Source organism: Equus quagga, chromosome 22, assembly GCF_021613505.1.
Source record: "Equus quagga isolate Etosha38 chromosome 22, UCLA_HA_Equagga_1.0, whole genome shotgun sequence".
NCBI classification, from domain to species: Eukaryota; Metazoa; Chordata; class Mammalia; order Perissodactyla; family Equidae; genus Equus; species Equus quagga.
The window spans coordinates 8,506,495-8,533,586 of record NC_060288.1 but is presented as its reverse complement, the minus strand read 5'-3'; the positions used below and the strand labels follow the sequence as shown (position 1 = coordinate 8,533,586).

The 27,092-nt window shown below is 40.0% G+C and overlaps 1 protein-coding gene across 1 annotated transcript in view; it reads left to right on the top strand.

The window, feature by feature from the left end:
* The first annotated feature begins 3,025 nt into the window (after positions 1–3,025).
* UNC5D (unc-5 netrin receptor D) overlaps positions 3,026–27,092 on the top strand; it is a 488,465-nt gene continuing 464,398 nt past the window's right edge. The window contains exon 1 of the mRNA XM_046648689.1: positions 3,026–3,384. Within this exon, the coding sequence (XP_046504645.1) occupies positions 3,282–3,384 (103 nt within the window). The 5' untranslated portion in view covers positions 3,026–3,281. The remainder of the gene's footprint in view (positions 3,385–27,092) is intronic.

Genomic DNA, 27,092 nt, shown 5'->3' with positions numbered 1-27,092 from the left:
TTGACTCAACTCAAATATTTTCTATTTCTTGAGCCTAGCTGGGCTAGACTTGATCATAAGGCAATGGAAGTAAAAACTTTCTATCTCTTTACCTTTATGGATAAAGTGTTAGAAAATAGGTATAATCAACTCAAACAAGAAAGAATCAAGAAAAAGACCCTTTACCAAGTCTGATCATTGAATTAATGTTACCTGGTTACGGCTAAACTTATAGGTGGGTGATAATCCAAAATAATCTCTCTAGAACACAATGCATTTGTTACATAATTGTCCCAGTTGCAGAAGAGGTGGCTTAATTTCCAGTTTGGCTGTATTGAGTATTCAAAATCATGACATGCTAGAGTTGAAAATTATTGATCTTAAATAGGATTGATCTTAAAATCACCTAGTCAAACACTCCCATTTTACAGATGAAGAAACTGAAACCAGGAGATATTGTCTTGCCCCAGGCCACACAGCCAGTCCTTGGCAGTATCAAGGTTTAGTCCCTTGGTGTCCTGATTCTCAGGCCAGTTCTTCCACTATTCTATGCTGCTGTTTCCTGGCCAGAGACAAGAATCTTGGGCAGTGACGACACAATTTATTTCTCCGAATAGATATGTGTATTTCTCCAAATCAAATAGAGTATAATTCATACATGTTTTAAAATAGAATTAAATTAATACAGAGTGTATTACTAGGTGGAACACAATTACTATATGGTTGATAATTAATATATGGTGTGTAATATGTGGGGGTGATATTGAAGATCCAATTTCTCCTAACCCAATAGCTAAACAGTACCGAGGAGGATGACGTGGACTGTCTACCTCTGGAAAACCTGGTTGAGAGGACATTACCTCAGGCTTCATCTTGGGTGTAGAAGTACACAAATTGGTGTCTCATTCTTGATATTCAGCCACTTACTTGTGTGATCTTGGGCAAATCACTTCTATGCTCAGCCTCACTTTCCTCATCTGCCAAAAAAGGATAATTGTACCTATCTTCCAGGTTTTGGTTCTACTACAGAAAAATCATATATATGAAAGACCCATTCCTTGAGCAGTGTATGCTCTCAAAGCTTCTTAGTTTCCCTCCTTCTCTTTCATTTGTCATTGCAATTTTATTTGAATGATTAACCCAATATTAGCTCATCTATTTCCTAGATATTTTTTCAGACTAAAACTGTTTTTACTTTTGCTCCATTCTGGGGACAGTAGTAATACTTAAATATTATCTTGGAAACACAGTAATTGCTTTTTCTGTCTTTCTTTTCTTTTTTAGAAAATACTCATTTGTGATAGAACTGCCACATAGTCTTGAAAAATAAGGAAAGTCAGAGGATGAATGACTATTTTCCAGAAGACAGGTAAAGCATATTTGGTAGATTAATTCTCAATTCACCTTCTCAGAGGAAAAGGACAAAACCCTCATTTACCAAGATTCTAAAGAGATTTTCAGGCAAGTCCCTAGCCAGCGCCACATCCGTCTTGGCTTTCAAGCCTTCATTCCCTAGAGCTTGGTGTTCTTGACCAGGCCCTAAACCTTTTATTGAGCTGCAAGAAGACTCGAGGAGACAATCGGCTCCTTGCGCTGACATTCAGTGTCTGGTGGCTCCCAGGAGAAGGATGGCACAGGTGCTTATCAAGGAATCAATCTTTCTGCCTAACATCCCCTTTTTCTTCAGAAGAAAACTAGCCAGCGCAATTACCTCATCCAGAACAATTACCTCACTTTATACTGTTTATTCTCCAGAGAAAGGTGTTTGGGAGCAGGTAGCACTTGGCAAGACAGATGGAGTTTTTAAAAGTATTTGTATCAATATTAAGTGTGGGCAGCAGGGAACTGTTGGGAAGGTTGTCTTTCTTTCAAACCAAGAGTTCATTCTCTATTGGGGTCAACCAGGCAAAACGGGACACATACTCTGACCAGCTGAGTTCTGGCACCATTTTGGGGGCTCGATATAGTGAGAGGGGATGCTCTGCTCTGCCTGTGGAGCCCTGGACTCAGGGCTAACTCCCCAGGTGTGTTCTTTGCTCTGAAACTGTGTGGCCTAAGGCAGTCTCTCCTAAATTACTCCTCCTGTAGAGGGAAGAAAGAGACGCAGCCATGAGGTACTTTCAAAAGCAGTTAAAGAAAGATTTGACAGTCTATTCAAAACAAATCACACTTTTAAGAAGAGTCTGCTTTCCTTTTTCTTACAAAGGCCCAGCAAGACTCTCCTTTTCCTGATAATTTAGAAGCAAGACAGTTCCCAGGGCCCAGATTAAAATAAACAAACAAAAACAGAAGCCATCATAAAAGAGGGAGCTTTCTGAAAAGTTGGAGGATTCCGGGGAGACTAGGACCACAGACAAGGGCATTGGGGGCGGGTGGGGGGGGGAGTAAGAATAAAAATGGATCCCATATCTCAATGCACCCATGATTGTGGTTCCCCCACCTCTTTTCTTATATGCGTCCATATTCAGCATCGTTGCGACAACAATTTATTCTAGTGTTATTTTTCCCCACTTGGCATTTAAGTCTTTTTTTCTTCCTTTGAATTTTTCCGGAGCGATGTCTGATCTGATGTTTAAAAATGCAAACAGGAGAGGCAGCGCCGTGAAAGGGCTCAAAGTTGAACAGAACGGAGGTTTCGTGGAAACAGCAGACTCTGCGTTAGGAAGCCGAGATGCCCACATCTTTCTGCGCTGGGTTCGCCTCCAAGAGGCCCGCCGGCTTTACTCCCGTCACAAGGCGTGTGCCTGTCTCCCCGCGCCGAGCTCTGGCCCCGCTTCCTTTCTCCGGGAGCCAGGACTATCTGCCGATCGCGGGGGAACCGGGGGGCAAGCGCCGCCGCCGCGGAGCTCACCTGCGCCTCCCGGGCTCCCGCCCCGCGCGTGGGCAGCCGCTGCCACGCCCGCCGCCCCGCCCCGGCCCGGCTCATTGGCTGCCGCTCAGAGGGGAGGAGAAGGGGCGGCCGCGGGGGTCTCATTAGCGATGCGGGCGCGCTGCTCCGCTGCCTAGTCCGGAGCCCCGCAACCGCGGGAACACTGAGAACCGCACGGCGGGGACGGCGGGCGACTCGGGCAGCGGCCGTGCGGCAGCGGTCGCCGCGCCGTGGGAGGCTATGGGGGCACGCGCTTCCTCTGGGTGCCCAGCTGGTGGCCTGGAGCGCCCTGACCCTTTGCTGTAGGGAGCGGCCACGGAGCAGAGTCACTCGCTAGAGCCCCCGAGACCCCTCGTCTCGGCCCGCGGCTCGCCGTGCCGCTCCTGGACTCCCGGCGCGCGGAAAAGGAACTGTACTCCCTAGCGGGGCGAGGATGGGGAGAGCGGCCACCGCAGGAGGAGGCGCTGGTGGGGCGCGCCGCTGGCTCCCTTGGCTGGGGCTCTGCTTCTGGGCTGCGGGGGCTGCGGCTGCCCGAGGTAAGCGCCGGGCGGAGCGCGCGGCGGGCTGGGGCGAGAGCGGGGGCGAGAGCGAGGGCGAGACGGAGCGGGACCCGTGCCGGTGGCGTTGGCTCCCCAAGTTGTGCCCTGCACCTCTCCGCGCGCCCAGCCCAACGGGATGGCCCTCGGGCGGAGGACCTCCGAGGGGACCACTGCCTCCCACCCCAAGTTTGCGATCAGCCGCAATCCTACAGGTTGTTGTAACCGGGCCCCCCTAACCTTTCCTTACTCTCCTCGCTTGCTCCATTTTCCAAGCCCTTCCCCGTTGCTGCAGCCTGGAGCACCCACCGCTTCACTCCAGTCTCGCTCTCCCCTGTCCTCTCCAATTCCTTCCAAGGAGAGATCGTTCGAGGGCGGGGGTGGGGTGCCCGGAGTGATGTCCCAGAGTTCCTGGGGAGAGGGGCCTGATGGTGGGAGTCTCTGTAGAGGGGGTTTGAATAGAGAGGGCGCCTTTTCCCTTCGGGGAGCAACACCCAAGCTGAGCTTGACACCCCTTGGGGGACACTAGCCGGAGGTGCTAGCCAGCACTCTGCTTTCTTTCGAGGAGGCCGCGTGTGTGCGGGAGCTGGGGAGAGCTTGTGCACCATCTGCGTTTAACTGCTCCTGCAGTGCCGAGCCCGGATGAGCAGTTGGCCCGAGGCCGCTCACCCGGCGCCTCCTCTCGCTACCGGTGCCTCCTCCAGCTAGGGAGCTCGCGAGCGCGGGGCCCCAGCTGAGCGGCAGGGAAACCGCTGCTTCTTTCCGACTTTGAAACATAAAACCATTTTCCTGAATCCTCTGGACTCCAGCAGAGCGAAATTTTGCAATTGGTTTCAGCTCCACCTTGAGCGAGGAACAGGAGCGTTAACTTAAAGATAAATCCCGCGGACTTGTTTTGAAGATGATCAGAGTCAGTTTCAGATAGAGCTTGAGTATGGTGGCTTTACCTTTGAAACAATCCGGAAGGTTCTCCTTCCCGCCCTTCTCTACCTTTCCCTTTCCCTGTGTGTCGTCCATTAGGCTTAGAATATGTAACTGCATTAAATGATTTACCTAACGCTTGTCTGCTGAGAGGTGGAACTGAGCTGACCACCTCACCTTGCTCTGCTGGCTATCCTGCACGTCATCTGAGGAGCCGCGAGACGGGAAAGGGTGGAAGGGGTTGAGCACGATCACAAAAGAGCCAGTATAATCTCATTTTTATAAAAGCTAACGGTGTGTTAAAAGCAGTCGTGCTGCCTGGAATGAAGAATTTAAAAAAAAAGAAAAGAAAAAGGTGGATAGAGGCTCTCCGTTTAATGATCCTGTTCAGTGACTATTTGCATTTCATTTCCTGAAAACTTTTTTTTTTTTTAATGGAGCAGGCTTTTTAAAAAGCAGCAAAGGTTTAAAAATGAGCCTCAGTGATTGCACACTCTGGGTTATGGGGAAGCATAGTTCTTTCCCTTGCTGGAAGAAGCACAAGCTTCAGCCATTTAATTTACTACGGAGAATGCCTCCTTGCAAAGTCAGCTCTGACTTGTTTTTAATACACTGTTATGGGGAAAAGCAGCGGGCCTTTTCTTTCCTAAGGGTTGCTGTAAATGTCTGTGTTCTCACTTGCTGTTCGATGCAGAATACCCAACAGTGGCTGACTCCATGTACTGACCTCTTGGAATTTGGTTGGTGGAGTTGTCTTGAAGCCAGCTGTAAACAAGAGGTGGGGACATGCCAAAAGCCTCTTGGATGGAGTTTTGCTGGCTGCGAAACTAAGGCTAGCACCTCTTGTCTGCAAGCTGTTCTTTAAAGGTCTCCTGGAAAACATACTGTACACTCTGCGGGCTTATTTACAACAAATGTCTTGCACAGATCGTAGTAATGTTCAAGACACATGGAGTGGAGCAGTAAATCTGACTAATATTTCCCTTGTAATATTTTACTTTCTGGGGCATGAAGCCCATTACCTTTAGCATCTGTCAGAGCTTCCTCAAGAAATGAACAGTAAGCAGGCGACGAAACCTGTGAAGCCACATGCACCTGGCTTTGGACAGGTGGGCACAATTGGAGTGATCAGAGCCAAGGGTGTGTTTCAGTGTTCCTTGGTTCTCGAAGCCCAGGAAGGGGCCCATTCATTATGAGCAAGATGAGGTGCCCTCTGTGGCATGCTCTCAGTAGTCTCACCACACTTTATAGGGTTGGCCCTAGATTATTCTTATTTATCCAAGTAAATACTTTTTGTTCTGCAAGACTGCATGTTGATTTGAACCAAGATATTCTGCCTTCTCTAAACAAAAGGGTATGCAGAATTATGCCATTTGCTTTGATGGTATACGAATATTTAACAATTCAGTAGCATTTTCTTTACAATTATTTATCCTTTGTTTCCAAGATGGTTGCACCAACTCCTGTTTTTTTTCCTTCCCTGCAAAGTTAGTGTGAAACCCTCTGAAAATCAGAGGGAGATTTCAGATAATTGTCTTTGAATATACTCAGAGAGGAAAATACTTGGGGCAGGGGACGACCTCCAGAATCTGGTAGTGACCCAAGGAGCAGTGTTCTGGTTCCCTCCCGCATAAGCAAGACTTTCCTCTCCAGATTTATTTCCTGACTGGTCGCATACTCTAAGGAAGGCACTTTGGTGCTGTGATTACTATATATTTTAACACTTTCCAACTTAAAAGAAGGTTGCTTAAGAGTTATTTGTGACCTGCCAAGTGTTAATTGAATCCACATCATGTTGTCATACTGATTTGTTTTCTTTCTTTGAAAAAAAGGAGTAGTGCTGTTGGTGTGGTCATGATTCCTGTATTAGATACTGTACATGAGACATCCTAGTCCAAAGGTAGGGAGGAAGGTAACTCTAGATAGACTGAGCTTTCACACAATTCCTTGCTTTAAAAATTTCCTCGACAATGAACCCTTCCTTACAGTTAACTACAGTAATACATTAAAGGCAAGAGAAGTACACTTATTTTATAGGCATAATAGGGTCATATGGTCCATGCCTTCTTAAATCTCTTTATCTACCTAGCGCATATAGTTTTAAACCTATAGTAGTTTCTTCCTTAACAAATATTATGAGAGCCCCCCTCCTCGTTCTGTTCCTTTTCCTCAAAAATCTCTCTCTCCACAGGGCTATGAGAAAAGAGCCTTTTCTCCCAATTTCCTACAGGATTTGACTTTTTCTGACTTTTGGGTTGTGCTTTTAGCTTGAGTGCTTTGTGGCACCTTCTTTTCCTACCTACCTAAGTGTTCTGCTCAAGAGATCTTTTAAGTATCTCAGTTCTTAAGAAGAGTGAATTGTTCTGACATGGCCCTATGATGGCAGCACTTGTCAACCTTTTTTATAGTCTTGCTATGAAAAATAATAAGGCCCCCCTTACGTCTTTCTTCACTCTTCAGATGACCTCTGTGTGGGTCTGTGGTTCTTTACGTGGTCCCCTGTAGGCTGGGGAAACCCACGGAGCTCCAGGATTCCTGCCTGAGCTCTCTCAGAACTGGATGACTGGATCGGTCAGGTAGTTCCAGACCTGCTGTCTTACTGGTTGGGGAAGCACTTTTCTGTCTATTGCCTCAATGACTCGTAAACTTGTTTTTTATTGTCCTCCTACCAAATATAATATCCAACTTAAAATATTGGCAACTTTAGAGATTTATCAAAAAATTAGTTGTTCAAGAGATAATGAATATTTGATACCACCCCCTTGTACCTTTTCTTCTTCTTTTTTTTAATTTGGAGAGTAGAGACGCAGACCACATGTATTAAAATCTAATCCCAAAGATGGGCATACCAAAAAAGATTTATTCCATCACATCTTCTTTTTCCTTTTTTTCTTTTTTTTTTGAGGAAGAGTAGCCCTGAGCTAACATCTGCCGCCAATCCTCTCTTTTTTGCTGAGGAAGAGTGGCCCTGAACTAACATTCTGAACTAACATCTGTGCCCATTTTCCTCTACTTTATATGTGGGACACCTGCCACAGCATGGCTTGACAAGTGGTACATAGGTCCGCACCCGGCATCCAAACCTGCAAACTCCAGGCTCCCGAAGCGGAAGGTGTGAACTTAACCACTGCACCAGCAGGCTGGCCCCACACATCACATCCTCTTAAGGAAGGCGGTGGTGGTGAGGTGGTGATACAGGATATCCTCTTCATGGACAGGCACACATGTTCACAGAGAGCCCAGATGGGCCCTCCTTCTTAATTACACTTTTGCCATTAATCCTGATTGTCCCATACCCTGGGCAGTGCCACTTTACCAGCTATGTCATTGTCTTTTCTGTCCTCCTTATTCTGATGCCTTCATGAACTAACAGCATGGCTGAATAACCAATGGGAACTTTCCTCTGTCATTCCCAGCTGCATACTCTAGGCAAAGACATTTATCTGCTCATCCCCTCATTTGCTAAATGGCCAGCGTTGGCATGAGAACGACCATCTTGTTGCTACCACTCTTTATATTATGCGTGTTCCTTAAGAGAAACCATTTTTGCAGCCTTGTTTGAATATGAGGTAATAATAGTAATTATTGCGTTTAGTGTGTGCCGTTGATTATTCTAAATGCTTTACACACATTAACTCATTTAATCTTTAAAATAACTCCATGAGGTAAGTAATATTACTATTCTCATTTTTAAGATGGGAAAAAAGGGCACAGAGAGGTTAAGTCACTTGCTTAAAGCCACAGAGATAGCTTATGGAGGAGCGTGGATTTGAACCCACGCAGTCTGACTCCAGAGCCGACAACAAGGACAGGTTTCTAACTATGCTGAAAATGAAATGACCCTTATATTTTGGTGACAAAAGTGCTAAAATTATATCTCTATAACTGTGAGAGTTGTAGAGGAATTTAGAGTAGCTTAAATAAATCTGGAAATATATTCAGATAAATCTCCGAGATTTATGTTGTGTGAAAACAACCACCCTCTCACCATTCAGCTTAATATACTTTGGGATTGGATTCACACTTAAAATTCTGAATGCCGGCTTCTAATATGATAGCTTGCTTTTTTTTTTTCAATTTTGAATTTCAACAGAAAATATTACTCTGATTGAATACGCCATCCATGGAAAGGCAGATCCCAAGAGACTATTTGTTGCATGTCTTGTATTTTTAGCCTTGTTTGCTGGGGAAATGTGGAGCATGAGATTTGAGAATAGATTGTTAACACCAGAGGCTGCTGTTTCTGCTGTTTTGGGTCCTCCTGCTGCTGCTTTTGCGAGGCAGATGGCTAGATTCATTTATAGAAAATAGATATTCGTTCTATTTTGCATTTCCACTTTGAAAAGAACTTTTAATTGTTTGTGCCACATTGCGTCGTAAGGCCTTATTGTGCGCGTACACATGCTGTGCGTAGATAATTTTCAGATTTAGGCGGATGTTAATGTCTTCGGTTTGGACTGTGTTAGGAATCCACTGTGAACGCTGTTGTGCTTTTGGAGCACTTCTTTTGAGAGTGGGTTTTGGTGTGCAGTATGGTGTGTACCACGTATTTTGTCCTGAACACTCCCCCATTACTTCCCGACTTCACTGAACTAGAACCAAGGGACAGAAATATTAGGGTTTTGTTTATGGGGCTAAAGTAGAAACAATAAATGTGTATTGCTTCTCAGATTACATCAGACCACTATGGACATAAAATATTTCCTAATATTGTTTCCGAGAGAACAAGAGTAAGGGTAAGAACTGTCTTCTGCCTGTATGACCAATTCCTTCTCACAGTTTTCTTCATAAATAAAGACACTGGAAAGCCGAAAGCTGTCTTCCCACTGAGGTCAATGACTGCTTCACTTAATGCTGATATTGATTTTTGCCCCCAAATTTTGCCTCATAAACTGCAAAAGAGCCTTCCCACTCAGAAAGAGGGAGACCTTGGCTTGTGTATCCCTCCACTGCATCCCAGAGTTGGGAGGCTGGGATGAATCAGGTGGAAAAATTTCAGCATAACAGTGTGGAACGTGAATAAGAATGGACTTTACAGATGCGCTGTTCTTACCTAAATTGAATGCTGTAATTTCTCTATCAGGTAAATCCAAAGGAAAATGACATTGCAGACATTCCAGCAGGTAGATGATTGGCAGGCAGGTCTAGGAAGCAGGAGATACAAGAGGCTAAAAAGAAGGTGTCCTGACTACTTCAAGGACCCAACCAACACTGGGACAACTGTGTTTAATATCATTCATGGTTTCGTTAACGTACTATAAAAGTAAATGTATGTACTAAATACTGAATGAGAAGATTTGCCTCTAAATAAATTTGTGACATGTTTCTTGGAATCATTTGAAAATGATTGGTGGTTTCTGCTAATAACAGTACTTATTTAGCTGTTCTCATCTTTATTTGAATTTAATTTAATAAAATCTGCTGGGATGGGGGAAATCAAATGATCATGGGTTATGGAAGCTAAGCTGCTAATATTTGAATCTCAGAAATCAGTGCTTTTCAAATGTCAATGTACATTTTAATCACTGCAGATCTTATTAAAATGCACATTCTGATTTCGTAAATCTGGGGAGGGGCCTGAGATTCTGCATTTCTGACAAGCTTCCAGGTGACACCATCCATGGACCACACTTTGAGGAGCAGAGCCATGGATGATAATATTTCACATTTTTGATTTTCAATATTGTTTTTCACGTGGAAGCCAGTATGTGTTGGAATTCCATGTAAGACTTTTAAAAATGCCAAAAGAAGATTAGGCAAACACAAATGTCTGTTTGTTTGTTTGTTTGTTTGTTTGTTTTTGAGGAAGATTAGCCCTAAGCTAGCATCTGCTGCCAATCCTCCTTTTTTTGCTGAGGGAGGTTGCCCCTGAGCTAACATCTGTGCATATCTTCCTTTACTTTATACGTGGGACGCCTGCCACAGCATTGCTTGCCAAGCGGTGTGTAGATCCACACCCAGGATCAGAACTGGCAAACCCCGGGCCGCCGAAGCAGAATGTGCGAACTCAACTCCTGCGCCACCGGGCCGGCCCCACAAATGTCAGTTTTAACTCAGACAAACATCCAGTCTCTCATAACACTAATAGCCATTCAGGGAGCACCGTTCTGATGTAATATGATGTCCTGCTTCTAGTATTTGTAAAGATAGATGCAAATATTTTAAAAGTCTTGTATTTTGTTTGATGTAATTGAAGACTTGTGCCTGCATCTAATTAATTTCTTGTAGTAAAGAGGAAACTGAGTCCCCCGGAAGTTGAACAGTTTTCCCAAAGTCAGGTTTTTTGTTAAGTAAGAGGCTTTTCTACCCCTTTTCGGGCTCCTTCATTTTATGTATCTCTTGATGGATGGTACACTTAAAAATGATAGGGGGTTCAGGATAATGAGAGAACAAGGCTATGGTTAAGTAAGAGGTAGAACAGAACCAGCTGGTTAAGGAAAACAGAGCAATGTTCGTATGGGGCACTGATGCTCCCCAAGCAGCTGGGTGCTTCTTGTCAGCACATGGTGTGGGAGCTAGTGTTTGAGTTTGTCTGTCTTTCCTGCAAAACGGTTCTCTCCACTTGGCAGGACCCATCGTGTTCACTACTCCTTTCCCAGCACCTGGCAGTTCCTGTCCAGTGGCACATGCTGAATAATATTTTTGCTTTCACCTTTTTATATTAAGGCATAAATAATATTCAAGCTAAAATTTCTAAAATTTCCTCAATCTTGCAATAAAACACTCAGAAAAATTTAGTTATTAGAGAAGGAATTAAATAACTGTAAGAGAGTTCTACATATTTTTCCCTCAACAGATTGTAAAGCCTACATTCCTAGATAGACTATTCTAGAAAGACGATTAAGTGTAAGATGTGAGACTGTCGTAGATGGCCATTTTGAATAGTAATTTATTTGCATGGAACTTGACACTTTTAAGGTACATTCACAATTGTGATCACTTTGTATTTTCATATCGACCCTGATAATTGAACAGATGATGAAATCAAGGCTTTTTAGAGATTTTTCAACAAAGCCCAGACAGGTAGCAATAAATAGTACTAGGACTAGAAACTGAGTCTCCAAATGGTTTCCAGGCTTTTTTGACTTCTTTACCATGTAGTTCTACTTTATAACAAATAGATTGGTTACATTATGTTGGACAGTACGACTGTGCACATTACACTTGAGACAGGGCTGTGGATGCATGAGCGTGTGGGAGAGAAGGAGAAATAAATGAATAAACATTTTGAGTGATACCTCTGTTGTCTTCTTGGTCTATATGATGTTATATTTCTCATGGTTATGAACAGAAATGGCCCCACCAGGGAAAAGGGGCAGTAGGAAATGTGTCAGGAGTGATGGGAGGAAAATAAAATTGTGACTATGTTAAAAATGGCCTACTGTAGTATGGAATAAGTGATGTGTAAAATACTCTGAGGAACTTGCTAAGCTATAATATTTTCTTAAAAATTCAAAGGATTTAAAGTGTTCATTAAAGTAAGTAAAATCACAAATTAGTTCTGTGGTTTTATTTTTAATGATGCCATTACAGACACCAAACACTTTTTAGAAATATAGTACTGGCTCCTCAGTCTGCTTAGCTTTCTAAATACCTTGTCTTTATTATTCATTTTGAGTGCATGTGCTTCATCTTTTCTTTCTGTGTACAGTTGTAAAACAAGATTAAAGTCTTTTAATTTATACTTAAAAGTAGTGTAGTGGCACAATGCAATTGGACTTCCAATAACAGTTTTCATCAATGTGTCCTTAAGAATTATCTAGCCCATTTTTAGAAAGAGAGGGAAAAAATACACACCACAAAATAAAATTCTTTGCCAGATAAATGTAAGTGTTATAAGACATTTGAAAGGAGCTGGGAAAGGTTTAACTATCCTGCATCTATATAGACAACACTTGCACCTCCCTTGGTCTTGGGACCAGAAGCTACATTGATTGCCAGCAGGTTGCATCAGGAAATTTCCAAAGTTGTTTCCCTTAAAAAAAAAACAATCAGAAGGTTCACAGGTTTTGTCACTGTGAGGTGTGTGGGTGGGATGTAAGTGTTTGGGGATTTGCTTTAAAAAAATAAAGCTGAATAAAAGATTTGTCATTAAATTTTTTTTCACTTTGGAGCAAAACATAAAACAACATAAAAGAAACCTCAAAAAACTATTGGATGTTTTCTCAAGTTTAGCAGACAGCTTGAGATGCATATCAACTTATGGGATAATAATGTGAAAAGACAGCTCTACCATATTACATACTGCAGCAGAGAAGCCCATGACTTGTACAGACAATTATTAGTAATTGTCAAGGTGATAAGTGTCCTAATGCATGGATATTTGTGTATATTATATATTAGTAGAATAACATATATCATCATTATAGCAAACTTTCATCATTGAAATTCTATGCTGTTAATTTAAATGGCGTTAATAATGTTCAAACTGAGATGCAGACAATTTTGACTTGAAAGTAAACTTCTTAATTCTGATACTCCCATTTCTTTCTCTGTCCACAGTTTGGCCCATCTAACCTCCAAGTGTCAGTCTCCTCTTGCTCCTTGTCTTTTCCTCAAGTCACAGCTCCCTTCCCATTTAAGCAATGTGGTGGGCTGCAAAGTTCAAGACCATGGAATGCCCTTCAACATGTCACTTTTGTCTCTGGTTCTTTTTATTTCTAAAATGAGAAGAAATGACTAAATTATCTTTAAAACTCCTTCTACTCTAACATTCTATGATGCGCTTCATTGTTCTCAGTACCATTATTCACAGTATTTTTATCATTTCAGGAAGCATTTCTTGGCATTTTAAATATATACCAAAACCTGCAATAAAAAATGCTCTGGAAGTAGAATTTTCAGGACAAGGTAGTAAGACTTCAGGAATGATGCTAGTAAGCCTTGGCTTAAGAATTTTCAAAAAATTTAATTTTATGTATCAGTTTCCCTTAAATCTGTGATTATAAACTAATACACATATCTGCAACTCTAGCAACAGAAGTGGATTGAGTGGAAAAAGGCTGAAGGGGTTAGGAACCACTCCACTGCAGCTCGCTGTTGCTCAATTGGGTCATGGGCCCACAGTTGATAGACTGACTTTTTCTTTTTTAATAGAAACTAGATTTATTAAATTTCATGTTAAGTTTTCAGATTTGATAAGTGAAATAATCTCAAATTATTTTAATAAAACACTTTTGACTCAAACAAAACACAAGATGCAACACTCAGCCTTGCAGTTTGCTTCAAATCAATGACTTTCTCCCATTTTGTTAAGAGATCTGAAGGCTCAGGGAGTCGGTTGATCCTCATTTTGAGCTATGCGGGTAAAGCTTTTTCTAGCTTTGTGGAGGAGCATTGGTCTAAATGCAGAAGATAAAAAGCAGTGAAGTGGACTTTTGTGTAACATTTGATAAACTCTAATTTGATCACTGAGTGTCTATGTCCCTCTATTTCCCATTTGTGAAGAAAAATTATAAAACTATGTAATTGAAAAAGACTGTAAAATTTCTGGGCTGATGCCAAATCTCTACATGAACAACCAAGGTCTAGAGAAGCAAGGTAGCTTGCTTGGCTTTTAGAGGTCATTTCTCCCAGTGTTTGCCCATGAATCCAGATCTTCGTTTCTCAATGTCGTTCTTGCCTCTTTTCCTTTTCAGACCTATAATAACAAAACTAATCAATAGAGGCACAAAAGAATTCAGAAGAATGATACCAAAAGACTAAAGATTATTGATCATTTTACCCTTCTGTTAAAGGATGTTTTCCTTTATTTAAAATGTTTATATTTTTCTAAATACGTTTGAAATAGGATAGATTTTCTTCTTTGACTCTGGTCTTAATTATAGAATGTTGGGGCTATGATTTGAGGGGCTCAACTTGGTTCCATGTAGGAGAGCTAATTAATATTGTAAAAGAGGTTTGCATTATAGATTTGTTTTGTGTTTGGGTGAAATTTAGGGGGTGTGTTAAGCGTTCATTCTAATTACTTAACTTCTACATCCTTGGTAATAAATTTGCTCAGTATGAATCCACTAGTGGATCCTAAAGACTTTCTAAATATAATTATTTAAAGAAAATCTATACGTAGGAAAGAATATTTTCACTTCATTTCTGCTAATACTATGTAATGGTAGTGCCATTAATTAGAATAGGGAACATTATGCTTTACCCAAAGGACATAATTTTAAAATGGCATTTGACATTTGCCTACTAATTCTTATCTAGATAAGTAAATCACTTCCAATTTCTATTTTTCCCTGTTTGAATCTGGATTTTCATATGTGGTAGGAAAGTAACACTTTCCATTTGAATGGTTTGCTGGGCCTGCTGTGAGGTGGTGTTTTTCAAATGGATATGATGGTTGGACACTCAGAGGACAACAGGTGGAGCAGATCTGAAATGTGCTCAAGCTTTGGACTTGTGCTCTTCAAAGAAAGCTTTTAATGTTGGCAGCAACATGCCAATGATACCCGCAAAAGACCATAAATCTGCATCCAAAGAGAGTTAATGGATGTAATTTTAAAAGCATCAGTTGCTTCTTCTTATGCACTCCCTATTGTTCTTTATTTTAATGTGAATTCTGCATCTCTGATGGCAATGATAACTTGCAAAAATTAATCCCTGTGGTTGAGCTGGAACTTATAAACTCTGGTGACTCTATCATGATTATTATTCATATCGAAGCCACCTTGCTGGGAAAGTGTTAGACATGTAGGATGTTGAAACCTTCTGATTCTTGGAGATTAGGTGTCAAAATATTCAGGGTTTGGTTATTTTTAGCAATTATCAGTGAAAGATGTTGCTGCTGGAAATAGTAGTCAGCTTTTAAATCTACAAATCCGTGGTCATCACTCAAAGCCATTTTTTCAGACTTTCGAAACGGCAAACACCTGTAGTATTGTCACCCAGTGTTAGGTGAGAAAATCGTAGACAGGTGTTGTGAATGTGTGTGGGCATTAGCTTTTTTTTTTTTTAAGCTTAAAGCTGATGTTTAATACTTTAATGTGTGTTTAAACAGTTTTATTAAAGACAGTAGATTGGAAGATGAGCATCAAATGTTTAATGTAGCCCTTGTTTATAGAAATACATATGTGTGTCATTTAAATTATGAAGAGAAACAGTGTAATTCTGATGTTCTCAGTCAGCTGGGGGATGACAAGGCCTCCATCTCAGAGCCGTTAAATCAGAATCTCGGGCGAGGATGCACCAGTATTTTAATTTTAAGTTCCTCCGATGATTCTCAGTTTGGGAAGCCAAGACGGAGAACCACTGCTTTACTGGGTGCATTGATTGTGTATAAATGTAGAAAGTGATCTTTTTTGAGAGTTAGAGGAGATACTTGAGAACCCCTATCGTAGCAAAAGGGTAAGGGATGAAGGTGACCGCTCCTGATCCTCATGAGACCTTTTCTTTCCATGTTGCATCTCAAATGACCTAGCTGGGTGAAACTGGATGCTGGCACAAAACTTTTCAGCCTTTGAGAGGTACACTTTTCCTGCTAGGAAGAACTGAAGTATTCATAAATGAATGGGATTATATGAGAGAGTATGTAATAAGGAGGAGACTTTTAAGAACACAAGGTTGGAGGTTGTAACATATATTTCCCTTCTGGGCAAAAGCACAGGGCCCACAAAATGGAGATTCCTATTTTCCTTCAACGCTCATCTAATGTCTCCCAGGCCCAGAAGGTAAATGGTAAGTAGTCACCTTCATGAGTGGATTAATGTCTTTGTACTGGTCTTGATGTCCAAAGGATGCAGACAGTATAGTTCTTAGAGTGCAGGCCAAGGTCCCAGTCAGCACCACTGTTGTTGACTAAAAGAGATAGCCAGACACAGCTGGCACACCTTGGCCACTTTAGGAAATGGGGCATAGGAATTCCTCCTAAAGCAAGCTTTTCTAATATTATTCCCCTGTTGACAAGTACTGCCTGTCATTCCTCATTTGTCTGAGAAACCAAATATAAACTCTGTAAAACATTTTGTGGTGTATTAATTATTGCATATGAGTAAATGTAGTTTAAAAAAAATCAGATGGAAATGGATATCTGTAAACTTACCGCCATGCTTAAGAAGCAGAACACTATCAACAGTTCACTCACCCGTGTGCTTCTCTTTAACTCATCCTTCTGGCTCTCCTTTAGAAGTAATCATGCTTGAATTCTGTTATCATTTCCCTGTTTTAAAAAATAATTTAAGTAAATACGTATGTACTCTAAACATAGTTTACAATTTCATGTATTCGAGATGTATTTAAGTTGTGTTATTGGTCCATCTATTCTTCAGCAATTGCTTTTTTCGCACCCAGTAATATGTTTCATCTGTGTCATGGCATGTACTGTTGTTGATTCATTTCCCTCAAGTACAATATTTGATGCTGTGACTAAACCATAATTGATTGATTTATTTTGCTGCCAGTGAAATTGGGTTGTTTTCAGATTTTTTTCTACTTTAAAAAGTGCTACTAGTAACATCCATGTACATGGCTAATGGTATCCATTTTCAAATGTTTCTCATTTATCTGAGGATAGATTACTAAGATCTAGAGAATGGTAATGCCAAATAATTTTTCAGCAATACATGAGTTCTCATCACTTCTCATAGGCCAGTATTTGATAGTTCCATGTCTAGAGATTTCTACTAATTTAGTAGGTACAATGTGATTATCTCTGGATAAACAATTTCTATTCCCTTGTTATTAATGAAGTTAAACATTTTTTCATATATTTTGTTGCAGTTTGTATTTCTTCTTGAGTAGGTAACTGAAACATGTACTCAAGTCTTTTGCTCATTTTTTCTATTTTTTTGGCTTATTGAATTGCAGAAGTTTTCAATGTATGCATTTTTTAATATTATTTAATGTATTATGTGTGATTGGAATTTCTTCTCTGAGATTTCTTTTTATGAACTGCAATTTTTTATGTTTTCTCATGAACTAATATTTTTAATTTTAATGTAATCAATGTTATCAATCATTTTGTGCTCAACTCTTTTGTATATTGCTTAGGAAATTCTTCCTAAATCTCATTAAAGATATTATCCTATATTTTCTTCTAAAATTTTATATTTTGGTCTTTCATATTTATGCCTTTAATCCACCTTGAATAGATTTTTTTTTTCTGTGTAGAGTTTGAGTTAGGGATTTAATTTCATTCTTTCATATAAATAATCAATTGTCCCAGAACTGTTTATTGAGGAGTCTCCCTCCTTTCTCTAATGATCTGCACATGTCATCTTTGTAATGTGTGAAACTTTCATCTATGCATGGGAAGTTTTTAGTTTCGCCTTAAATGTTCTCCAAAAACAGTCCCAGCAACCTTTGAAGTTTTATTTCCTACTGCCATTTATGTACCCTCTATTCAACTGGGCTCCATGATGGGCCTCAAAACTGTCCCACAATTTCCTTTGTCTTGTGCATTTTGTACTTTTCTTATGCCTCTCACACGCTGCCTTATGTGTTGTTTTCGGTTTATTTGTTTCTCTTTTACTCCCTATTATATGTAAACTTGCGTAAGCAGTCACGGTGTTTTGTTCTTCTTCGATACCCTTGAACAAAATATAGTGTCTTTTACTTAATAGATATTTGATAATTCATTGAACTAAATTGGGGCTTGGTATTGAAGGGATCTTAGAAATTATCCCACCAATCTCATTCTATTTGCCCATCCATGAACACTGAGATTTATAGAGTCTAAATGCAATGCCCAGGCCATACAGCTTGGTGGATCCTGACTCCTTTTGTCTTAAATTTATTCCAGAACACCTTTCATTATCAATTCCATGGGCAAAGGATTGAACTACCAGACACTGTCTAGAAGTATGAATTAATATGAAGATAACTGGAAAGTAAATGAAGAGACACATAGGTGGCAGGTCCAAGACCCTTTGACCAGTTGAGTCTGTTACTAACAATGTTCATGTCACACTCAGACACTGGGCGTTTTCCAAGCACGCTCTGCTGACGCACATCTCTATGCCTTTGTTCATGCCTCTAGTTCAACAGAACTGATGTTATGGACCACTGTCCATGAATCTTCCCCTCTCCTAGAGATTGATTTCTTCTTGTTGAATGCTATATTTACATACATTGACATCACTGCTGTTATTGCCCCAATCAGACCATATTTTAGTTCTTTTTTGTAAGCTTCTCTCACTTCTCATTTTGAGGTCAGAGACAATTTCCTATTGTATTGTGGCTCCTCAACACCTAGCACAGGGCTGTGTTTGCTCTAAGTTAGGTTTCCAAGATGTTCTAAATGCAAAAATCAAACAGGCACACAACAAAAACCTTCGCATAAGCTTATAAATATGTTTTGTCATTCCACCATTTGGGTGTATAATTTGTTTGGGTGAAATCGTTGTGCTTCCCCCCACCTAATAAAATACAAAAACTATGGGATTGATAACACATTTCCACAGTACTAGCTAAAGAACTGGGTACAAATATCCAAAGATTCCATGTTAGGGAAATTCTGCTAGGAAAAATGTATGCTAGGTTTCTGATTGAATGAGGCTATATACTTGGGAGTTTGTATAATCAGAAGAGAACCTAAGAGTCCAAGGTGTTTGGATTAAAGATGTAAAAAGGGACAATTATAGGAAAAGGAAAGAGAGATAAGAAGGCACGGGGTAGAAATACCCTTTGACCCAACGGATGGCCCTGGAGAACACATCCTGGGATGATTACAGTTTTGGAGTGAGCATTCTGAAGGAGTGGGAAGTATGGGAGCTCTTTGATGGAAGTTGTGAAGGTGGACTTTCAATATCTCCTTCACCTGACTGTTTACTGCTGGAGGCTTCCAGGCAGGAGAACACTGGGAAGCTGCGTCAGTGAGCCAGCAGGGCTGACAGCAGGATTTTTAGGAGCTAGCACTCTCTTCTCCACCCTGTAAGTCATGTGTAGGCTAAATGGTTAGATTAACACAACGAAGGAGCCCAGGGGAGCTTTATTTATATCCACTTCTAATAGCTTTTTTAGGTGAAAGTATTTTTTTCTAAATTATAGAAACATTATGTGCTCATTAAGAAGTTTGAAAATATAGGAAAGGATTAAAGAGAACAGAAATCCCCAACAGATAATCCAAAAATAACCACCTGAGGGGAGTTCTCAGGTAGAAGCCATATTCCTCACGGTACCTCTGTGAGTCTGCAAGTCTCTGCTGGTACTTCCTATTCTCCACCTTTTGGAAAGAGGATCAACCATTTACCCAAGTACTACAACCAAATACTTTAGTTCTGCCGTCCCTATCTTTTCAGAATGTTCATTTCTTGGTAGCAGGTTCTGTGTATCTCTGTTACATACTTTCAATGTTTTATATAGTGTGAAAAAAGCACATATTTGTTATTTTTCAACAACTGGCCTGAACTAGTGGACACACCCTTTGTGGTGCCCAGGACCACTGGCAGCAGGCTCTCCGGAAGAGTCATATTGTAGTGCTTTGTGTTAATGAAGCTAACTCAATAAGACACCAAAAACATTTTTCCTCAGGATGACGATGATATAGTATTACTTCTTTGAAATTTATAAGCAGTTTTTTCTTTTTTTTGTTGTTGTTGTTGTTTTTAACCCTCCCAAGACAGCTTTGAAGGATGGTTTTCCTAGTCCTGGTACGTTATCATATACTGGGTTTATCTCAGCATCAAAATGCATCAGACCTTGACTAATATGAGCTCTTCTGACTACTGTAGACTTAGATAAATAGGGATACGTTTATTTAGAATATTTATTGTTCTCCCGTGTATGGAGGCTGTCTCAGTTGTGATGAAGCCTCGTCTCTAGGTAGCCAAGAGCAATGGCATCATCATATTTCCTCAAATTATATTCTGCATTTTTCTTTTCTTGGACTGGAATAGAAACAAACAATTATATGGAATTTTCATAGGCAAAATTAATTAAGATTAGAGCAATTAGTCTTTGCCAAGTCCCCTTCCCGCTGCCTTCTTAAACTGATTTATTAGTAAAATGCATCTGAAGTAATTAAGATGTAGAAAATAAAAATCTGAAGACCATATGTTTTCCAGCCCTGGACTCCGGAGTGCTCTATCTATAACTCGAGGTGCTGTAACTACTTCCCATCACACTGGTAGTTCATTTTTACCTTTTCCAAGTGAACACTTTAGGCAGACTGATTTACCTTTTTTCCTCCTCTCTGAAATAGAGAAATGCTCTTTAGCAGTTTTACCCTTTGAAAATATAAAATCACTCAAGGGCTTTCATATTTTCAAAGGGCAGAAGCAACTTGAGTGAGAGAGAAGAGTGCAAAAAGCTGACTGATCTTTTTTTTTGAGTGCTATAATGAAAACATGTATAAGACATATCCTCCGGGCCCGTGTGTGTGGACGCTGGGAAGAGGGTGGACGAGGTAAGGAAAGTGAGGAGCCAGAGAGGGCTGCACATTCAGAAGTGAGACAGCTTCCTCTGTCGCCAGGATTTTATTTTATTTTTCCTTTTTTAACTTACAATCTTTATCGTTTTTCCCCAAAGCCCAGGCTAGGATATAAATAAGTGGCATCCTTTAGGATTTTAATTGTGAAAATGACTGCTTCCGTCTTTAGCACTGATTTGCCACATCTCTGACCCCTGAGAATGAAATCGTAACCATCAAGCACTTGGCAGTGTTGCTCCAGAGTGAGTTTTGCCTTCAGAGTGACAGGTATAGTTATGTCTCCTCGAAAATGCGGAGAGAACAGTTCACCTGTCAGGTGGGAAACAAATAACGGAGCTACCAGCCAGACCCATTATCTTAGCCCTGCACCACACCTGCGCACAGCAGACACCTCTGAAGCGGTCCATCATTCGAAAGGGCCATATTTTACCCAATGAGGTGCTTACTACGAGCAACTATAGAAATGATCTAGTAACTCCAGATTCGTTGGCAGCACAAGATGAGGGCATTCTGTGCTAGATGGCCTGTTAGCCTTCTCCCCTAAGCACATACAACAAAGTATTATCTGCAGGCAGGGTTTTACTTATTTATATTTATTATTAAACATAGACGTGAATAATGGCATATGGAGTGTGTAGCAGTTGTGATTCTTAAATGCCATTTGCCAGAAATGACATCTTCTTTTGTGTACCCAGAGGTTACAGCCTTAATCAACAGGCTGAGGAATTGCCCCAGACCCTTATTCCAAGAAGACACCCAGGACAGTGCAGGCTGTTTCCCGAATGAGTGGGGTTGGGATTTGCTAGAGTCTAAAAGTGATAACATACTTTGCCATTTCAGTGGCTCAGTGGTATCATAGTGACTCTTTCTCTCTTTTTCTTTTTTTAACGCAGCCGGCACTGCTGTGGTAGAAGACAGGGAGAATCTTCTGAGTGATAGAGTCACACAATTCCTTGAGTTTACTGCAGAGAAGTGATTAATTGTGAAAGTGTGTAAGAGTTTATGATGCTGCTTCTGACGGACTTGCCCATCACAGGGCCACTTAAAATTCATGCGCAGTAGCAACTGTGAAGTAATACCTAAGACTCATAAATAAAGCAAACCTATCTTAATTTATTGCCCATACCTGCTATACCCATTGAGCTATTCAGAGCCCTGCACAATTGATGTTTCTTTCCTCCAGTTATTTCAGTAAAAAATGAACTCTATTTTATGCCACACAAGCATACTAATAAACCAGTGTTTTGCTGCTTATAAAGGCAAACTGTCACCTGTTAAAATATGTAACTGTCATAGAAAGATAAAAAAAGATCATTTAATAATGATGAACAATGTGCATGTCGCATAAATAGAATCCGAAAGGTAAACAACAGTTTATTATGCTAGAGCCAGCCAGAGCTATTCCTCAATGGAGGACTCTCAATGCTTGTCTTTGTGCTCTTTCTTTTAAGGGAAGTACAACCTGGCTTAACAATGATTGGTGTGTGTGTGTGTGTGTGTGTGTGTGTGTGTGTGTTTAATGGAGGCTCATTACTGGTTCAGAATATGGACTGTTGCTCTTATTATGGGGGGAAGAATGGTTTTCAGACATATTTTCTTAACCGACGAGAACAATCTTAAGTGCTCTATATTATTGTTTTTTTAGGTCTTTATAATAGGGAGTGTTTAGAAGTTTCATTGTGCTGCTAGATTTGGGAAGGAGGTTGTTTTTAATTAAGCTCTTCAGCTGCTTTTTTTCAGTGTTGGAAACCAAATATATCTCAAGCAAGAATATGTCTGATGATGCTAAATAAAGTGAGTGCTAGCAAAAAATAAAAACGGATTTATTGTAGCTGCTTGGGTTTCTTGATCACTCTTTATTGACATGTACAAATAATACCTCCAAGGTACAGCATAGAAAACTCTCCAGCTTTCCTTCAGGATATAAAGGCAATGGGATAATGTTAAATTTGCATATTTGCACACTAAATTTTAACAGTCATTGGAGGGTTCTTTGGTTTTGGTGCAACTAATGAGAGATTGTAATGAAACATTTTTTAAAATTAATAAGTTCTTCAGTTGTAGTATATTAAACTTTAGGCAGTTAAAAACCAGAACAGTTGCCACAATAAGAGCTTCTTCTCCTCTAGAGTCATTTTTCCCCCTGTTTTCAGTTAGCATGTGTTTATATTGACTAATGTCTTGGAAATGACAATTATGGCTGGCTGAATAAATATTGAATATTTTAAATGTCGTGTAAATATTTGCCCAATAGACAGCCCTTGCTTCTTAAATATTTCGCCTTTTTCATTAGGTTCCATTTGAAATGATCTAGAAGCTTACTTACTATTGAACACAGATGTACCAGCTTAAAGAAAAAGAAAAACTCTTTCCAAGCATCGTTAAATTTAAAGCATTGTATTCAGTAGGAAACAGATTTTTACCCAAATTGGAGGAGCTAAGATTATACTGAAAGAATTAAGAAGGGCTTCACTGGAAAACCAGAGTGAGCCAGTTTCTCGGATTCGGAATTATGGTTACGTGCATCCCAGCTCCACCCCAAAATGTCCTGCTCACAAGGAGGTATCTTGATCTGGACATTTCATTTCTCAGCAAAATGCTTAAAATAATTGTGTTGTTTGCCAAAGTGATTTATAGACTTAGTAAAACAATGGCTTCATAAATTCAAGATGGAATCCTATAATACTAGGTACTAGAGCAAGATTTGACTACCTTCCCCTATCCTGTAGTCCAATTAATCTTCAGCAGCAGAAATCTATTTCTAAAATCCTTATTTTTATTTTCCTCCGAAATCCCCCCAGAAGTTCTCTGTTGCCTTTAAGATAAAGTACAAACTCTTTGATAATGTAATTTGGCCTCAATATACTCTTCCAGTTTCATCCCTTACCACAATCAACTGTGTACTTTACACTCCAACTGCAAAAACATGTCATGAAAAAAACACCCCCACCCCCACCCCCTCAAATGTCATAAGCTTTTCACTGCACACCTCCTTTGGATGTGCTTATTTTCTGAGACACCAATTTGCCTGACGTCTCCATCAGGCCAGTGAACACCTACTTAGTCTTCTAAACCCATTTCAAAGGTGTGCATCACTGGAAATTCTTCCAATAATTCCGCTGAGTAGAATGAATCACTTGTCTCTGAAGCTAGTACTTCGAATACGGCATTTATTGCATTAAGTTGCAATTAATAGGTTGCCTATTTCTGTAAGTCTATAGTAAACTTTAAGGAATTGCGTTTTATTCATCTGTGTGTGGCATATCATAGGTAGTTAATAAATTATCTATTTTTAATCAATAATGGAATTTTTCATTCAACCTAGTAGTGACGAAGCTCCACATCTGTGTCTTTATATCCAAACATTAAGAGTTTAGACTTTAAAAGAGTATTTGAATATTAAGCCTTGATAAAGGTAGAGTAGCTATAAGAACAAACAATGAACAGGTGAACCAGCCTTAGGAGTGAGAATTAGGTGGTTGATTTTTTCAGTTCTCCACATTCTCTTAGATGACCCTCATTTGATCACCGACTTGCCTTGTGGCTGTCAGCAAGTTTCCTTGCTAGTAACTTTCTCATTTGACGAATGAGAGCAAATAATATTATCCTTTCCTACTATACCGGATGCAAACTCCAGTGGTATAAAATCGCCACAAATTTATCTGAAAATAATGTTCATGTGTGTTTTTATTTGCTATAATTAATATCAGTATTTATTTTAATACATTTCCTAGAAAAAGGCCACTTTTTATTTTTTGAGACAAAGCTTACATGGGTCATACTTTATTTGGTCCAGGAACAAGCATAATCAAACTAGGCCATGTGATTTATAAGATATGGTGGCATTTTGGAGAGTGAAAACATGGGCTCATTTATATCCATTTATATTCTACAGGATATACAGACCAAATTTACAGCACAAGCTGTGGCTTATCAATTCATTGATCTAGTTGCTCAGGCACTGCAGATGTTGTAAGTGCAAATGAATAGAAGAATAAATTCCTCCACAAGCCTTCAAAGTGGGGTTTGCAGTATTATCTCTTGGGGTACAGAAGCAGAATATCTTTTTCCGTGAAATGTTTTAAGTATATAAAAAGGCAGAGAATACTATATAGTAAGGATTATCCATATGCCTGCACCAAACTTCATCAAATATCTAACTTTGTATCTAGAAATTAAAAAAAGATATTAATCTTTTTTTATATATAAAACACAAATGGACTCTTTTGCCCACTCAGGCTACAGGAAAGTCCAACCTGTGGTGCATGAGATAGCCTAGGAGAATTGAGGTTGACACAACCCAAAGGGCTTGCAGTGGACTGCTGAGTGATGATGTAGTTTTAACTGATCTGCATAAAATGGGCAGATGGTTCATAAATATTCCTGCAAACAAATAGTACATTGAAAACAGTCCTACTGAGGCCAGCACAGATGAAACTAGAGGAAAACGGCAGAGACGTGCCTCTCCAAGTCTGAGTGCATACTCCCCGTCTTCCACAGCGCGAGAAAAAACAGTAACAACCAAATCAGATTTGACGCAAAATCAGCCAAATTGTTTTAAGGTGGCTCGATCTGGACTGCAGTTAACAGTAAATTCTACCCTTTAGTTTATATTAAGACTACTATTTAATTGTAATATGAAGCTATTACTTAATGATGTTACCCAGTCTAAGGATGGAGCTATAATGACTAGCAAGGCATGTTATGCCTTTTTCTTTTCTTTTTTTAAGTGTCTTTATTTTTTAGAGCAGAAGTTCTCAAGCTTTTTCTGAAAAAGGACTAGATAGTAAAAATTTTAGGCTTTGCCATAGGCTATAGGCCATAGATTCCCTGTCACAACTATCTAACTGCTGGTGAAAGCAACTGTAGACCATCTATTAATGAATGAGTGTGGTTGTATTCCAATAAAACTTTATTTATAAAAGCAGGCAGCAGGCTGGATTTGACCTGAAGGCTGTGGTTTGCTGACTCCTCGGTTAGAGATAAATACAGAAATGGTTATGGAAATGATATGATGTCTGGGATTAGCATCAAAATACCCTGGGAGTGTGAAGGAAGTGGATGCAGATACAGATGAGATGAGGAAAGATGGGCCACATGTTGATAATTGCTGAAGCTGGATGATGGATATATGAGGGTTAATTATGTATTTCTGACTGTATGTGTTTAAAATTTCTGTAATAAAAACAAGCCTTCAGAACATTACGACAGGCCTCTAAATGCTTTTTTTTTTCTCAGAATGTTTAAAATCAGCATTCAGTCCAGTAGTTTACAAAATTTCACTATTATTGATGATAAATGCCTAGAAGTGTATTTGAGTTTTCTTTAGAACGAACGATAATTATCTGTATACCATTCGAAGAAAAGTTTATTTCTCTTTCCTTGGTAAAAATGGCCAAAATAATATGCCTCAAACATTATGGCATTCAATTGAAATGCATTCCTTTGTTGGCAAATACTGTTGGAAAAATGGGTAGTAAATACTGTTGAAGATTTGAAGGAACAACTATTACAACAAACTATACCACATGGAAAGATTGCCAAATAGATAAAAAGTGCAAAAGTTTCAACATCTCAGAGCTTATGTTGTTTGTTAGATTATATTCCAGTAGTGAAAGATATAAAGATTTACTCCAATTACTGTTGTTGTATAATAAACCATCCCAAATTTAGCGGCATAAGAAAACCATTTTATTATGTTCTTGGATTCTGTGGGTCAAGAATTGGGCAGAGTGAAATTGGAGATGCCTTGTCTCTGCTCTACAGTGTCTGGGGCCTCAGCAAGGAAGCCTTGAATGCCTGGAAAAGACAGGAATGTTGGGGGCTCGAATCACCTGGAAGTTTCTTCACTCACATATCTGGTATGTCAGCAGCACCTACACGTGGCCTCTTTGTGTAGTTTTTACAGCAAGCCAGCTGGGTTCTGAGAGGAAGCATTCCAAAATGGAGCCTCTGGAGAGCAAGTGTTCCAAGAGAACCAGACAAAAGACAGAGAACCAGACAAGAGAACCAGACAGAAAACAGAATTTTATGAGCTAGCCTCCGAAGTCACTTCTGCCATACTGTGTAAAATGAAGCCATCACAAGCCTATCTGGATTGAAAAAGGGAGGGAACAGAGACCTCGCCTCTAGATGGGAAGAGTGTCAAAGTGTCTAGGGCCATATATAAAACTGTCACAAGGACTAAATGTTTCTTTTCGTGAGCCGCTAGGGAAAGTTAAACCAGATAAGATATATTCTCAACTACTATAAACAATAAATAAACTATGTGAATGTAATCACTGCTGGAGCAGCCATTTTGATGGGAATAAAAATAAGTTTTCCAGGATAAGATGAATGAGAAACTACCTGTGCGAAGTTTATTTCTCCATGGTTCAAGACTGAGCTATTTAAAGGTTGAGAACTTTAAGCCAGACAGACA